This window comes from Passer montanus, unplaced genomic scaffold (genome assembly GCF_014805655.1).
Source record: "Passer montanus isolate IOZ18808 unplaced genomic scaffold, ASM1480565v1 scaffold24, whole genome shotgun sequence".
In the NCBI taxonomy this organism is placed as follows: domain Eukaryota; kingdom Metazoa; phylum Chordata; class Aves; order Passeriformes; family Passeridae; genus Passer; species Passer montanus.
The window spans coordinates 5,263,549-5,278,135 of record NW_024367037.1 but is presented as its reverse complement, the minus strand read 5'-3'; the positions used below and the strand labels follow the sequence as shown (position 1 = coordinate 5,278,135).

The 14,587-nt window shown below is 38.6% G+C and overlaps 1 protein-coding gene across 2 annotated transcripts in view; it reads right to left on the bottom strand.

The window, feature by feature from the left end:
* Nucleotides 1-448: 448 nt before the first annotated feature.
* Nucleotides 449-14,587, bottom strand: part of ERP44 (endoplasmic reticulum protein 44) — a 47,328-nt gene continuing 33,189 nt past the window's right edge. For both annotated transcript variants that reach the window (XM_039711084.1, XM_039711085.1), the window contains 6 exons: nucleotides 12,548-12,605; nucleotides 11,099-11,215; nucleotides 7,286-7,397; nucleotides 6,680-6,821; nucleotides 3,298-3,400; nucleotides 449-1,036 (listed from right to left, as the gene is read on the bottom strand). In XM_039711084.1, the coding sequence (XP_039567018.1) occupies nucleotides 935-1,036; nucleotides 3,298-3,400; nucleotides 6,680-6,821; nucleotides 7,286-7,397; nucleotides 11,099-11,215; nucleotides 12,548-12,605 (634 nt within the window). In that variant the 3' untranslated portion in view covers nucleotides 449-934. The remainder of the gene's footprint in view (nucleotides 1,037-3,297; nucleotides 3,401-6,679; nucleotides 6,822-7,285; nucleotides 7,398-11,098; nucleotides 11,216-12,547; nucleotides 12,606-14,587) is intronic.

The window sequence follows — 14,587 nt, the reverse complement described above, 5'->3', positions numbered from 1 at the left end:
AATGCCACAAGGAAAATGGCAATTCCTTCTTCAGAGCAGAATTCAAAGACTACACAATAAGTAAGGCACAAGCCAGGCAAAGAGAGTAACAGAAAATTTGCAATGGTTGTTTGAACAGTGCCAGGAAGGGACCCAGAAGGAAAAAAAACCAAAATACCCAGAGACTGATGGTAACATACATACAGATATAAATCTAGGACTGACAAACTCAGATGCCAGTCCAGTCCTAGTCCTGTCTGATTTTGAAAGGTTTTTAACATTCCTGTCCTTTTACCACAACCATGTGGGCAGCATAACAATCTTAGTTCCAGGAAATCAGAGCAGTACAGCCCCTTCATTCAAAATACAGCCATTATAATCAGAACTTTTCCTCTCCTCACTTGGTATTTTAATATTCCAGATTGTTTAATTGCTTCGATATTTACAGCCAGTAAAGCACCACACAAGATTCTGTAAAACTTTTAATTTATTCCCCTCCCAAGTATCCAGAATAGAAGACCCTCTTAAGTTGGAGAAAAATGTGACAAAGAAATAGATTACCAGGATAGCTGTTCACAGAAGAAGAAAAAGCACATACTACCAAGGTTACACAGAAAACAACCCAAAAGTCCTATTTCATGGGATAGTGCAAGTTAACAGCATGTCTCTGGCAAGGATACCTTCATTTGGATTATAAAAGTTTTACAGAGTTAGATCAAGAGTCTGGATGGGTCTCTGATATTTTACTATAGCATTAAGAATGTACTGTTTGAAAGATGCTGTACAGAATGACCCACCAAACAAATGTATTTACAAGCCTGGGGAGAAAAAAATTATTTTTCAGTTTATTCAAAATAAAAATACACATAGAATTATGAAAATATAGGTTTACTATTTCCACCACACAGAAGTCAATGCTGCTGTCTGAAAGGCTTGCAAGATTATTTCAAGTTTTTTAAAGTTCATCTTTTTCCCTCAATAAGGTGTACCTATGTTCACTGGGTGCCAGTTTCTGGAATGAGCTCTCTGGTGGGCTGCTTGCTAAATCCTGAATTGGCTGAAAAACAGAACAAACAGTAAAATTGTTTGTTGGACTAATAATCATTCATCTCCATTAAATAAATTTCCAGCATTATGGGAATGCAGAAATGTGCAGCATCCTCATAAACTGAGTTTGGGTTTTTAAATTTCCAGCATTATGGGAATGCAGAAATGTGCAGCATCCTCATAAATTGAGTTTGGGGTTTTTTTGGAAGATATGTTCTGACTCCCAAGTAGGTGGAACATAGACACACACACATATTAATTAAGCAATTCCAGTTAAGGATATTCCTCTTGTTGTAACATCTCAAGGGCAATGGCCATCACATGACTTTCTGTACAATCACACAGAAGTATTTCAAATGTACCCCACTGTGTATTTGCTTGAATCCACCACTTGCTTTGGGTGATTCTAGATTTATCTGAATGTGTTTTATGAGATATACCAGGGCAAAAGTGACTTCACTGCAAAAGTATTTTAGAATTACTTTTCCATGGAAACTAAAACACCCCATACAAAAATACATGCAATTCAAGGGGCATAGGTGACCCACCACAGTTTAGTGAAGGCCAATATTTATTTCCATTGCGTCCACATCTTCCACAAGATGGCAGGATGCCATACAGGGATGGGAATGTAAACATCTCAGGTTTTCTGTCCATTTTTCAAGGCAGAAATGAGGCAAGAGCAAGCCTGCAGCTCTGGGTCCTGTGCCTGTGCCCAGACGGGCAGGCAGCAGGATCCAGGGACTCCACAGGCTTCCTCCTTCCCTGGCCAAGCCTCCTCCTCAGGGCAAGTGCCTATGCCTCAGTCTCCAGCCCTCATTTCTGCCCCTCCTCCTGATGACCTGAATTCTGGTTGCTCAATGAATTTCTGAGAAACACAGGGAACTACGAGTCAAATGAATTGCTGCTGAGACAATTCAGCCCACGTGTTTTCACAGCCAGTCATGACAACATTCAAAAGCAGTCATTCTCCCGGCCAAGGCAAGCCCTCCAGGGCTTTCACACTTTTAAATCTGTTGAGCAGGGCAACAGGAGGCTGCACTCAATCAAGTCAGAACAGTGCCATCCTTACCACATCCCAGAGATGAGCAGGAAAAGGAGCCTGTAGCTATAAATAGTTTCTGTCCCTCAGCCATGAGGTTCCCATACAAAAAGGCACCAGGGCTTCTCTGGGACCAAAGTGGCCTCTGAGCCCTGGACAACACAATGTATACCTTGAAAGAACTGTTTAAAAACTGTTCTTTCTTTGGAGCGTGCCCAGGGTAGAGAAAATGTTTCCTGACAGTTAAATTTGCACTTTTCAGCAGGACCCCAAGCATGTCAGCTGAGTGGAGTATGGAGAAGATACAAGGCTGATCAGGACACCATTAGAAAACTGTGATGAGCAGAGGGAATTGGGGCTGGTCATGTCCTTTCTTTGACACTGGGGGTCTTCTGACTTTTGTCTGGAGAAGGATCTAGTAGTTGTGTTCCTGAACAGATCCCAGAAGTGACTTCCAGCCATGTAATTACATAACATGACATGCTTTGAGTAGAACCATGAGGAAATCAAACTGACAAGTGCAGCCTGTGAGCACTGCTAATGCTGTTTGTCAACCGCATTAACAAAAGCGGTAAGGCCTGTTTCTGCTCAGCCATCCTTTCTTGATGCTCTAATAATTTGCCTCCTCCTTGCATTGGTAATATATAAAACATTCAATCAATTGTTGTTTCCCCTTAGAAGCACCCTCTAGTAGTGTGTTGTGTGGGAAATAATGCAACTATGATGGATTATCATAGTTGCTTTTGCATTGAAGTCACATGAGAACCTAAGTTGCCTCCTCCTTGCATTGGTAATATATAAAACATTCAATCAATTGTTGTTTCCCCTTAGAAGCACCCTCTAGTAGTGTGTTGTGTGGGAAATAATGCAACTATGATGGATTATCAGCTTTTGCATTGAAGTCACAGGAGAACCTAAGAGCAGCTCTGTGAAGTCAGAACAGTCATCAAGCCCAAGATCTCCTGTTTCAGTGGAGAAAATAACTATTCTCATACTCTTCCCTTATTCAGGGCAAATAGGTACCATATTATCCCTAATACTCCCTGCCTTTACCCAAAGAAGGTTAAGGAGCCAAGCAAAAGTGGTAATGTTATGCTTCTGTTAATAGATTTTCTCTTTCAAAAGACAAAAGTTGAAAGTACAAAAATACTAGAAGGTACAGCTCTGACAAAGAATAATAAAAATGTCTTTACTAATGGCCAAATGAAATGCATTTGTTGTAACCTTACCTGACCAGGTGCTACGTCAGTTGGATCAGGGCCATGATGAAACTCTCTATGCAGTTTTCCAGAATGCAAGTCTAGTACAAATTGCTTCAGTTTACCTGGAACTCTGGAATAAATTCAACAGAAACATCCACATGTCTATTACAAGTTCAGTCCAAACACAAGAGATTTAAAGTACACTGCTTAGAGTAGCCAACTTCTGTTTATCTAGCACACTATGCCTACTTTTAGGTGATTAATAGAGCACAGGGAGCCACATGATTTGCTAAGATCTCCCACCAGCTTCTTTTTCTTTCCACTGTCTCTTGAGAACACAGCAAGTATTTCATCTTTTCAATAACTCCCACAGAGCTGTACCAGCCAATAACTTCATTGTGAACTCCCTTCAGCTCCCCACTAACCATAATGTAAGAGGGAACAGCAGGTTCCAAATGCACAGTTTACAGATACAAATGACACTTGGGGAGCACTATTGACAAAACATCTTTGAAAGGCTCTCTACTGCCTCAGCAACTGCACACACACCACAGATAAGCACTAAGAGGATATCAATGTAAATCTAATCTGAGATCATCTACTGTCACCCACAGCAAACGTGCTAAACTACAGCATCCAGTTTTATTTGTGAAATGTCAAGTTGACTAAAAATCTCAAAGTGAAGAGTTAATCTAGTAAGTATTGAAGATGACATAAAAACTATAGTGTGGGCACTACACATGAAATTTAAAGATAATGTGTGAATGGACACAGAATCTAGTAAGTATTGAAGATGACATAAAAAACTATAGTGTGGGCACTATGTATGAAATTTAAAGGTAATGTGTGAATGGACACAAGTTTTGTAGGGAGTCTTTCATGAAACTAATTACGTTTAGGAAAGAGGAAGAAAGTGTGGTCAGACAAACTATCAGCAATATACAAGATCATCAGTAAGTGCTATGGATAAAATGCAGCAAATACTGATTCAGAGGGCATCATTACAGCAATGTCTGTAACCAATCAGAATTACACTGGTACTTTAAGGGGCCTCTTCCCCAAGATCATCAGTAAGTGCTATGGATAAAATGCAGCAAATACTTGATTCAGAGGGCATCATTACAGCAATGTCTGTAACCAATCAGAATTGCACTGGTACTTTAACCCAGATGAGATCATGAATTAGTACCAATGGAGAAAAAGGGGTTTATTCCAGTCTGGCTATAGGGATAGCAGACTTATTGCTCCCTGCTTTTCCTTGGACTCCTGCCCTGTTCTAGGGCAGCACATTGCTGAAGACATTCTCCTCTCCTAATGCAGCAAAGGCACTCGGTGCCTGCAGCCTCGTGTAGCTCAGCCTGTTCTTGCTGAGAAGCTACAGCCCATCTGTTGGACACTCCCTGCTATCATTTCCAGCCTGGAACAGCAGGATGAATAGGGCCAGGTGGCCAACAGATGAGGATAAAATAGTGATGGTCTCATTTGCCTGCCAAGTGCCTATTCTCTAAAAAGACAATGAGCTCCCTAAAGAGAGAGGAAATCTTTTAGTGGGCCAGCTCTGAAAGTGCCATATCCAAACCCTATTGGCTGCTGGCAGCACTGAGGTCACAAGAGACCGTTCAGGGCCAGTTTATGAAAGGGTCCAGAAGGTTACTGAAGTGGTAAATGAAAAGTCTCAGAATTAAGATTTTACTTATTATTAAGAAATAAAACCACCATAAACCACCCAAGAAACAACAAAACCATCCAAACCCCATATACACAAAATAGTATCTTCCCAGGAGCTCCAAGCTCTTGTTCCCAAACTGTGTTTTGCTATTTCTATGTACCAGCTCAACGTCCTAGAGTAAGGTTGAGTCATTATTTATCATTAGGCAACTGTCAACAATCCTGACATCTCTCTTTCAGCTTCATTTGTAAGTGACAACTGGTACATGTCAAGCAAGTAGCTCTCATTATTCTGACAGTGTTTCACAGAAACTGAACATTTAAGAAACATAACATCAAAGTCTAAACTAAACATCTCTACTACCTCTCTGTGAGATGTTAATTTGTTTTAGAGCTGTTTAAAAAGTGCCAATAAAAAGAGTGATTTTAAAATGCAAATATGCTATTTTTTTGCTACATGTGCAGCTAATACAGTCTTCCAAAGAAACAGAAACACAGGAAGAAAAATAGTCACTTATCAAGAATTTCAACACACAGAGCTTCAGATATTTGAAAAGCACTATTCAAGATACATCAAAGAGAGACAAAATTTTAGAGATAAGCCTGTGGAGAATTGCAGAAAGAAGCTAAGTTTGAACTCTCCTCCCAGATGTCAGTATCTCAGGTAGAAGAATGTCTCCTGGAATAGCATGATATTACATTCACATTGCATGCTAAGTCTGAGCTTTGAATCCTTGACAAAAATTAAATACCCAGCCTAGACATCTAACCAGGGTTAGCAGGCAGTGTATGTGCAGCTGCCTCCTTTGAGACAGAAACTGGAGGTGTTTTTAACACCCAACCAGAAAACAAAGAGCACTTGTCTCAGGCTGAAAGCTCCTGAAGAGGACATCTACACATCTTCATTCTTGACTGACCCATGCCAGACAGAACATCTGCTTCCAAGGCCATGCACCATGGTCAGGCTGAGGTAACGAGGGTTATCACAGCAGTATTTCACCCAAGCACCCTGGTACATTGCTGTCATGTATTTTATCCAGATAAACATGCCAGTGATTGGCCATTTTCCAAGTTGCACATGGAAAATTTCACAAACCCACGCAACTATTTCTTTGCCAATTTTCCAGGTGTAGACTAATGCAGGAAGGCTAGAATTGCACTGCAGGAAAACCCAAACCTGCAGGCTGGGAATTATTACATGCTGCTTTTTACAGTAGTCCCTGAATAACACAGTACTTCACATTCCATACAGTATTTTTAATCTTTTATAGTTGAGATATCCAGATCACTAATTAGAATGCCATGCCAGGCTCCAAATGAAAACCCAAACCTGCAGGCTGGGAATTATTACATGCTGCTTTTTACAGTAATCCCTGAATAATACAGTACTTCACATTCCATACAGTATTATATTATCTTTTATAGTTGAGATATCTAGATCACTAATACGAATGCCATGCCAGGCTCCAAATACCTAACCATGATAGAAAATAGCCAAACTGTGAAGGAAAAGAAGACCAGCATCTAAGAACTTCATATGAGATTCTTTTCTTGCATAAAGTAGTACAAATCCATTTAAACAATGACTTCAATGTCAGCTCAATAAGGCTCTGACATTAAATCACACAGAGGCAGCCTTAGCAACCCCAGATTTACTCATCTTCCTACCACAGTACTGATTAAAGTAGGTGCCTTTTCACTTGTTCTTCTCAAATTAAAATGCACCAAGAAAAATACTTACGACAAGTCACTGAAGTCTGGAAAGACATACATGTGCCTGAAGCTATCAATGGCAATGACAGGGCAGTCTGCTGGAGTCTTCTGAATGTGGAGAAGTGGATGCCTGAATTTGTCACAGTCAGCGTGGAGGAAGTTTATTGTACCTTAACATTGTGAGCAGACAAAAACCCATGTTAGGATGTTTTTAGTAGTATTGTCTTGAAACCCACTTGAAACCACTTTCCTAAGTATTACAAAGGTGGAGATATTAGACAGATACAACATGCAAAACCTGAAAATAGGTCTAAATAAGCAACACCACCAAAATAATAGATTTTCTTAAAGTGTTTTTTTTCCATATTACAAAGTGAAGCTTTGTTTAATGCCCTCTCAAAATTCGTTAAATCATTCAGACAAGAAGGATTTCTGAAAGTTAGTCACTAATAAATTGTGCATCTATTTTAATAATTTCCAGAGGAATTGGTCCTCACTGTCAAAAATGCATCAAGCCCTACAGTGTCAAGAGTGTGAAAGCTACAATTCTGTTTGGCCTTTGCTTCCACTCCACTGAGCTGTCTGAAAAAAATTATACCAGTAAACCTAAGAATTAGTGGGAATTATTACACACCTTTTTCACCTATTAACTGCCGTGCAACCTCCTGTTGGAATTTCTCTAAACTCTCCAAGTCATCTTTCATGTGGAAAAGTATGAGAAAAGGAAGTCCTTCTTCTGTCAGTTCCTGCACAGAAAACAAAGGACAAATTCATTTTGTCTCCCTCTTTCTGCCCTTCTTAAGGGCACCAAATTAAGTGATTCCAACAATTTTCAAATTCAGTGAGATCTCCACTTTCAAAACAGGCAAAAAAGCAAGACTAAAGATATTAACTGTTGATCCTTCCTCTAAGACACCTGATTGATACAGTTAACCATGTTTCCTCCCTCTTATCATATACAACAGATAAAGGATGAGAGCAAGTCATGATCAGCATTTTGGGAAGGGATACACTTTCACTGGAACACTTGTGCATAAGAAATAACCTGATTCTGAGGAAACACAGCAGCTCCAGAGAAACCACAATAAGGCCTGAGCACCATTGTGAAATGCTACAAGAGGCTGAGGGTGTACTCTAGAACCCAGGTCTAGCTTATTTACATAGTAAACTGGTGCTTTCTCAGCATAACACAGCAAGTGTCTTTGAATAACTCTATTCCCTCCTCACTAAAAAAGAGAAAAACATGACACAGCCAGAGCAGTTATGATCAAGTACTGCTCTCTTGCCAGTAACTGTGTCCTGACTGGTCATCCTTTGCTGGACAGGCAAACTTTAGTTCCTCATATGAATCTGTTCTTGCAGCCCAATACCTTTTAAAGACCTCTGCCCACAGACAGGATTATAAATACAGATACAGATAAGTACAGGATTGCCTTGAATAATTTATTCAGGATTTTTCTTTTACTCAAACAAAACACAAACATTTGCCTGCTCCAAAAGTGATTTTTGTCAGCTCAACTCACTACGGCCTGATTGAAGAAATAATCATTTATCTTCTAAGAAATGCCTACAGTTGTCTATCTTTCATTTGCACAACTGGTATAACAAGCAAGTGCTGCTATTGCTTTGATTCTAGCCTACATCAGCATAAAAACTGTGCTTTTTGGGAAAGACAGCAGTGGCTTATCCTGCTACCAAACAGAAGGGTTTTTTCAGATATCTTCAATTTGCAGTAAGTTGAAGGAAGGACCTTCCCTATCAGTAGGCAGCCAGTTACACAGGGTACATGAAATGGCTCTTGCTCTCCCTTCAACCAAGCCCATCAGGTAAGTTGAAGCACGGTCTTTTAAACAGAAGTCTGCAGAGATCCTCACAACTTCAGTGCTCTTGAAATCCAATCCCTAAAACAACAACTAATCATATTTGCTCATTCTCATTTTTACACACACACATTCAGCTGGGATTCAGCCTCCTCTCCTACTACAGGATGGGAAAAAGTCTGTTTTGTACCACTATAATTATGGTTCCATTTCCCTCACTTCAGCAAGTACATTTCCAGAGGGAAAAGTCCTAAGCAGCTTGGTATTCTGGCTCTAAGGTCTTTTCTTGTTGCAAGCAGCTAAAATGACAACCTTAGCAAGTTACATTCACAAGAACAACTCATTCCCAAACAGGATGTAAGAACAGCTGGTGTGAACCTTGCTAATTTTAGCTCTTCTGTAAGGTATCTCCCTTTGTTTCCTATGCTGTTCCAGCTTTCACATCATGTCTCACTGACCAGGAAGGACAAGTGGAAGCTCCCTAAAGCTACTGTGTTTTTTGGCACTAAGAAAATCACAAGACTTTCCATTAGATCTCAGCTTCCCACATCACTTCTGTGTGCCTTTGAGAAGCTTCTTACTGGTTCCAAACCTCACAGTTCAGCACCACCATCAGACAACACAGGTTCAATGGATCCATTTAACAGAACTACACAACCTGACTCCAGGTTAAACAGGGATTTCTTCTGAATGATATCCTGATCCCAACAGCCTCTGCCAGGCAAGCACAGGAACTGTCTCGAATGGGCAGTCCTCGAGCAGAAGACCCTGCTTCAGATCTCAATTACTGTGTGTTTAAAGTGTATTCTAGTGCCATCAATATAGTTTGACAGTCACAGCACTTCGTATTTTTATCTTGTAATAAAATATGAGCCCATTTAAATAACTGTACAGTCTCAGCATGCAGAAATATCTCAGTTTTGGCATGTTTAAAATTTGTTTGGGTACCAACAACACTGAAATTTTTAAACAAACTTTGCCAGGCAAAATATCACATTGCAATTGTAACTATCTTCTTAAGCAAACAGGAATCAAGGGTTAAGGGAACAGCCAGAGAAACCACAACAGAATGTGGTACAAGCTAACAGTGATGAACCTTGGCATCCAAGGCTCAGAATCCTGTTTCACCATGAAAGAGTACACTGAAAATCTACCACACACTTCTAAAGATGCTAACATGTGGCATCTTTTACATACTGAGTTGCAAATGAAGAATTAAGATTTGTTAACTATCAGAACTTTCCAATAAAAGCTGGCAGGATTGACTAGAAAGCAGTCAATAAACATGGCTTACATACATACTGAGTTGCAAATGAAGAATTAAGATTTGTTAACTATCAGAACTTTCCAAAAAAGTTGGCAGGATTGACTAGAAAACAGTCAATAAACATGGCTTAAGAAAAACCACCCTGTCCTTCCCTCTGCCATGAAACCTGAAGTACTGCATGCCCAGAACAGCAGATTCAGGATAAAATAATTAAGTGTGCAAACTGTCAATGAATCATGACTGATTCTCTGGTTTCTCATCCAATATGGACAACATAATTGTGACACACCTTGGCAGATTTTCTAACAGATTCTGTACCTATGTACAACTAGTCCTTTTGAGATGCTACAAACTTGATAATTTTCTAAGCACTTTTTTCCTGTTATTTATTTTACAAAGAACAAAACAAAACATGGAGTTGGATATGGACAAAAGAAAAATAAGTTACAAAAGAAAACAAAAAAGCCTTGAAAGAAATAATGAGAAGAAAAGATGTTTAAAAACAAACTCCTAAATTCCACCTGACAAATTGCAGCGAAAGAAGAAAAGCATGAGAAAGAACACATGACATGAAAAAGATTAAGCTACCAGTGCTTTAACACAGATTGAAAATAAAAACCCCACACAGTTTTCATTACACTCCCAGAATATTCCATGGTCAGCCACCATTTAATATGCTTATTTATTAGATAATGCTTTGCAAGTGGTTAATACAGTAATATTTTTCTGCCACTCATATTAACATCAGTGGGAGGGAGCTGGGGATGTTTAGCCTGGGCAAAAGGAGGCTCAGGGGAGACCCTATTGCCCTCTACTACTGCCTCAATGAGGGTGTAGCCGGCGGGTTTGGCCTCTTCTCCCAGGGAACAAGTGACAGGAGAAGAGGAAATGACCTCAAGTTGCACCAGGACAGGCTTAGATTGGATATGGGGAAAAACTTCTTCACTGAAAGGGTTATGAAGCACTGGAACAGACTGCTCAGGGAAGTGGTAGAATCACCATTCCTGGAAGTGCTCGAAAAACCATGTGGATGTGGCACCTGGGGACAAGGTTTAGTGTTGAACACAGTGGTGCTGGGTTAACTGCTGGACTCAATGATCTTAGATGTTTGTCCCAACCATAACAGTTCTGTAGTTATAACTTCTTACTTTGGTAGTGTATGAAACTACTACAGATCTGCCTCCAGTGAATTTCAAGAGTAACCAAAAAGCTCCTAAAGGATGAAAAGACATTATCTGACAGCCATTTTCTGTCTGAAACAAAACACACAAAGTACTTTGATCTGGATTAGGGACCTTGAAAGAGACATTCTGGTTTTAAGAAAGAAACCCAAAACACAGAATAGTAGAAAAAGTCTTACCTCCCCATTTTCAAATGTGATTTCTCGAACTAGTGGTACACATTTATCTTGTGTCCATGCATAAATCAAATCAAAATTGGTTAGTGAGCCTAAATACACCATATCTGGAGCATTTTCCTATTGAAAAGAAAAATATGGTAGGATAAAAAACAGTAAAAATGACATTGCTACCTACAAAGATTACCTACTCAACATAAAATAACAATATTCATATAATATTTAAAATAAATCTTAGATCAGTATTCAATCTTGTGCATGCAAGATTTCTATTAAATATGTTATAAAAGTACATATGGAAAATAAATATTACATATGATCATTTATGCAGTCAACTCCATCTTATAAGACAATTTATAAATAATGGGAGATATTTTGTTTCCCAATTAGGGATGCTTCAAGTAAGGGCTATTTAGATTTCTGCTTTCTGCTAGGCTGAGAAGTAATATCTCCAGACCTAAACTAAACACAGATACAGAGCTGCTTCAGTGAATGCTGATAGCTACAGAGACGCATCAAAACCCCCTCCTCATGTCCTACAGAACTTGAAACTGGTATTTTACATTTGCTTTGCCAAAGAGATATGAATAAATAATAATTTTCCTTTATTTGCTAGTAGTTTTAACTTGTAATTCATCCTTTAATTTAATTACAATTTTGGTTATTGTGAAGTGAAGCATGACTTCACAAGCTGTGGCCATGCTTAAGCACACCTTAATTCAGAAATGCTATATAAATTAGGCAACTTTATAAATTCTGTTGTTGGAAAAAAATAAAAATGCTTTGAAACTGTCTTCCCCCTCAGGTCTGTTTGCATCTATTTCCTCTTTTATAAGCAGCTCTTTTCATACAGTAAATTTGAAAAAGAAGAAGATTTTTAGACAGTATGTCTCTATAAAGCAATTATTGCAGATTTTCTTCTGTACTGAATTTTTCTTCCAGTAAAACTATGTTTATGGCAGTTTGTTAACCGATAGTTAATTTTGTTAATTTTTTTTTTTAATTAACAGATGAGCTCCTAACCCATGTGGACAAAGGTATACAACACAGTTAAGTAATAGTCATCAAAAATATACAGTAATTGTCACTTGCTTTGAAAAACACAAAGCCTACCAGCTTCACAGATTTTGAAGAGTTCTACAGAACACACAGTATCCATAAACATGATGTGTTGACTGTGTTTCTCAGAAAAAAAAAAATATTTTTTTTTTTGACATGGATATTTCAAACAATCGGTTTAGGTTCTGTGCATTAACTGTTAACATGTGAAACTGATCTTTTTCACTGACTCAGAAACACTAATTTCCATGATCCTGTTCCTCACACTATTTAGTGATGGAATAAAACTAATATCTGAGATGCAGTAACATACTGAATGATGTGAATACAGTCTCTATTTGTTTGTATTCACATATAATCATAACAATCAAAATAAAATACAGTTACACTTACCCCTGGTGGCTTGTAGATTACATTGTCTCCGCTAAATCTCTCTGCTTTTGAAATAGCCCTACAAAAAACCAACCAGTAAACATGTCTTGGTACAGACAAATAAAATAACCGAGATACCAAAATTCACATTTTAATTTTTTATTCTTTCCTTACTTCTTTTTTTTAACCCCTTCACAATTTAAGAATTAAAATCCTTAATTTTTAAAGTAAACTGTAGTGACTCCATAGACACTTGGGCTGCCTGGATAAGAGGGCATTAAGGGAGTCAGCAAGAAGGATCCCTAAGAACAGAAGTCTGGACTAAAGGCAACAAAGTGACAAGTGATAAATGCCAGGATAATTTTGGGTAAAGACCATCAAAGAATTAAAAAAAAAAAAAAAAAGAGGAACCAAAGAGGAAGGTGGATTCTGGTTTGCATTTACTCCTCCTATTGCACTGTTTACACTAAGAATTTATATCTCCTCTACCCTGACAGAGAAGGGCTTTGAGGTCTTCTGCAGGCACAAGCAATGAGAAAATAGAGGGCAAGTGAGCCCCCACTGTCCACTTTACCCCCAGAGCACATCTAGAGAGAAGACACAGCATGCAGTTTCTGGCCACTGATGATATAGCAGGTGTGTATCTCTAAGACATACAATTCCTCCTTGGCGTTCAGCTTACCACCTCACCTTGGTATGTTCCTCTCTTGCCTCTAGAATATTTTACCCCAATTCACAGCAAAGTGCCCTGAAAGCTGCTAGTTTGTACCCCAAAATTATCATCTCTTATTCAAGCAAGAGAAACAGCTGTACATCAATGGAGGAAACGGAAAAGAAAGAGAAGTCAAATTATCTGAATTTACCTCACTGCAAGATGAGCTACATCTCCCAGTGGTCTGAGCAATTTAGAGTGCTGAGAAAACTACAAACATCATAAGGCTTAACTCAAAGTACCTATGTTTTATTGATTTCTTTTGATCCAATTATCCTTTCTTATCACATACAAAAGGTGCCTTGCATCAGTTATGTTATACCACCAGTATTTCCATCAGTTTAGAGATGTGTATTTTAAAATGCATTTCTGTATTCCCAACATGACTCTCCCCATAATGTGAAATGAGCCTTCCTAGTCACAATCATGACTGAGGTAAACCATTTGCATCCCAAATAAGCCTTCATGGAATAAGGAAGTGAAGCCATAGAAGCCACCTGCCCAATCACTGCTTGCTAAGCTGATGATAATCCATAATGAAATATATGCTCTAGGGTAACCCTGTGGTAGAACCTAAAATGTCCTCTTCTGTGTTCTTCCACTCCAGTAGCTGCAGCTATGACGATTTTTTTTTCAGATAACTCAAATGAAGTGAGGACATGATGTGAAAATCCCAAATGCCTGAAGATACACCTTTTTAAAACAACTACTAAAATGGAAACACTTCAGTTTGCATTTTGACTTTTTTTGAAGCAGTAACGTACAAGGTGAATCTCTGGAAAGCACACAACCCCCCCAGCCTCCCCTGCCATATTTACTTGCTAATGTAAAATTAAAATAGTTCCTAGATTTATCACTTTTTGCCATGAATTACTTATAGTTCATCACAGCCTTTAAAGATAAAAGCATTTTTGGCTTTTTTTCCCCTGTTCAATATTCTCTTCCATGTTCACAAATATTACAGATTCATTCCTCTCTATTTCTAAAATCTACCTCTAACAATCTCTTAATCAGATTCTTCATCTACCTCCTCCTGCTTACAAGTCTTTTTTCAATAATCTTGTTCTATGGTCACTTCAGATCTTAACAGAACTGTAAGACCCAGTTAATTTAAGAACAGTTTTAAGCACCAAAATCATCTGCAACTAAGTACTATTAAAAGAGTTTTAAAATAAGCTGTTACAACTACCTAAAGCCAGAATAATTTTGGCATAATGGGACAGTTCAGCCTTGACAGAAGTTAGTCAAGCATCTCTGTTTCTCCTGTCAAATTGATTGTTTTCTTTTAGCTTAAGAGAAATTTGAACATGACCACTCATGTAACCTCCCCAAACCATGTAGCTGTTGAA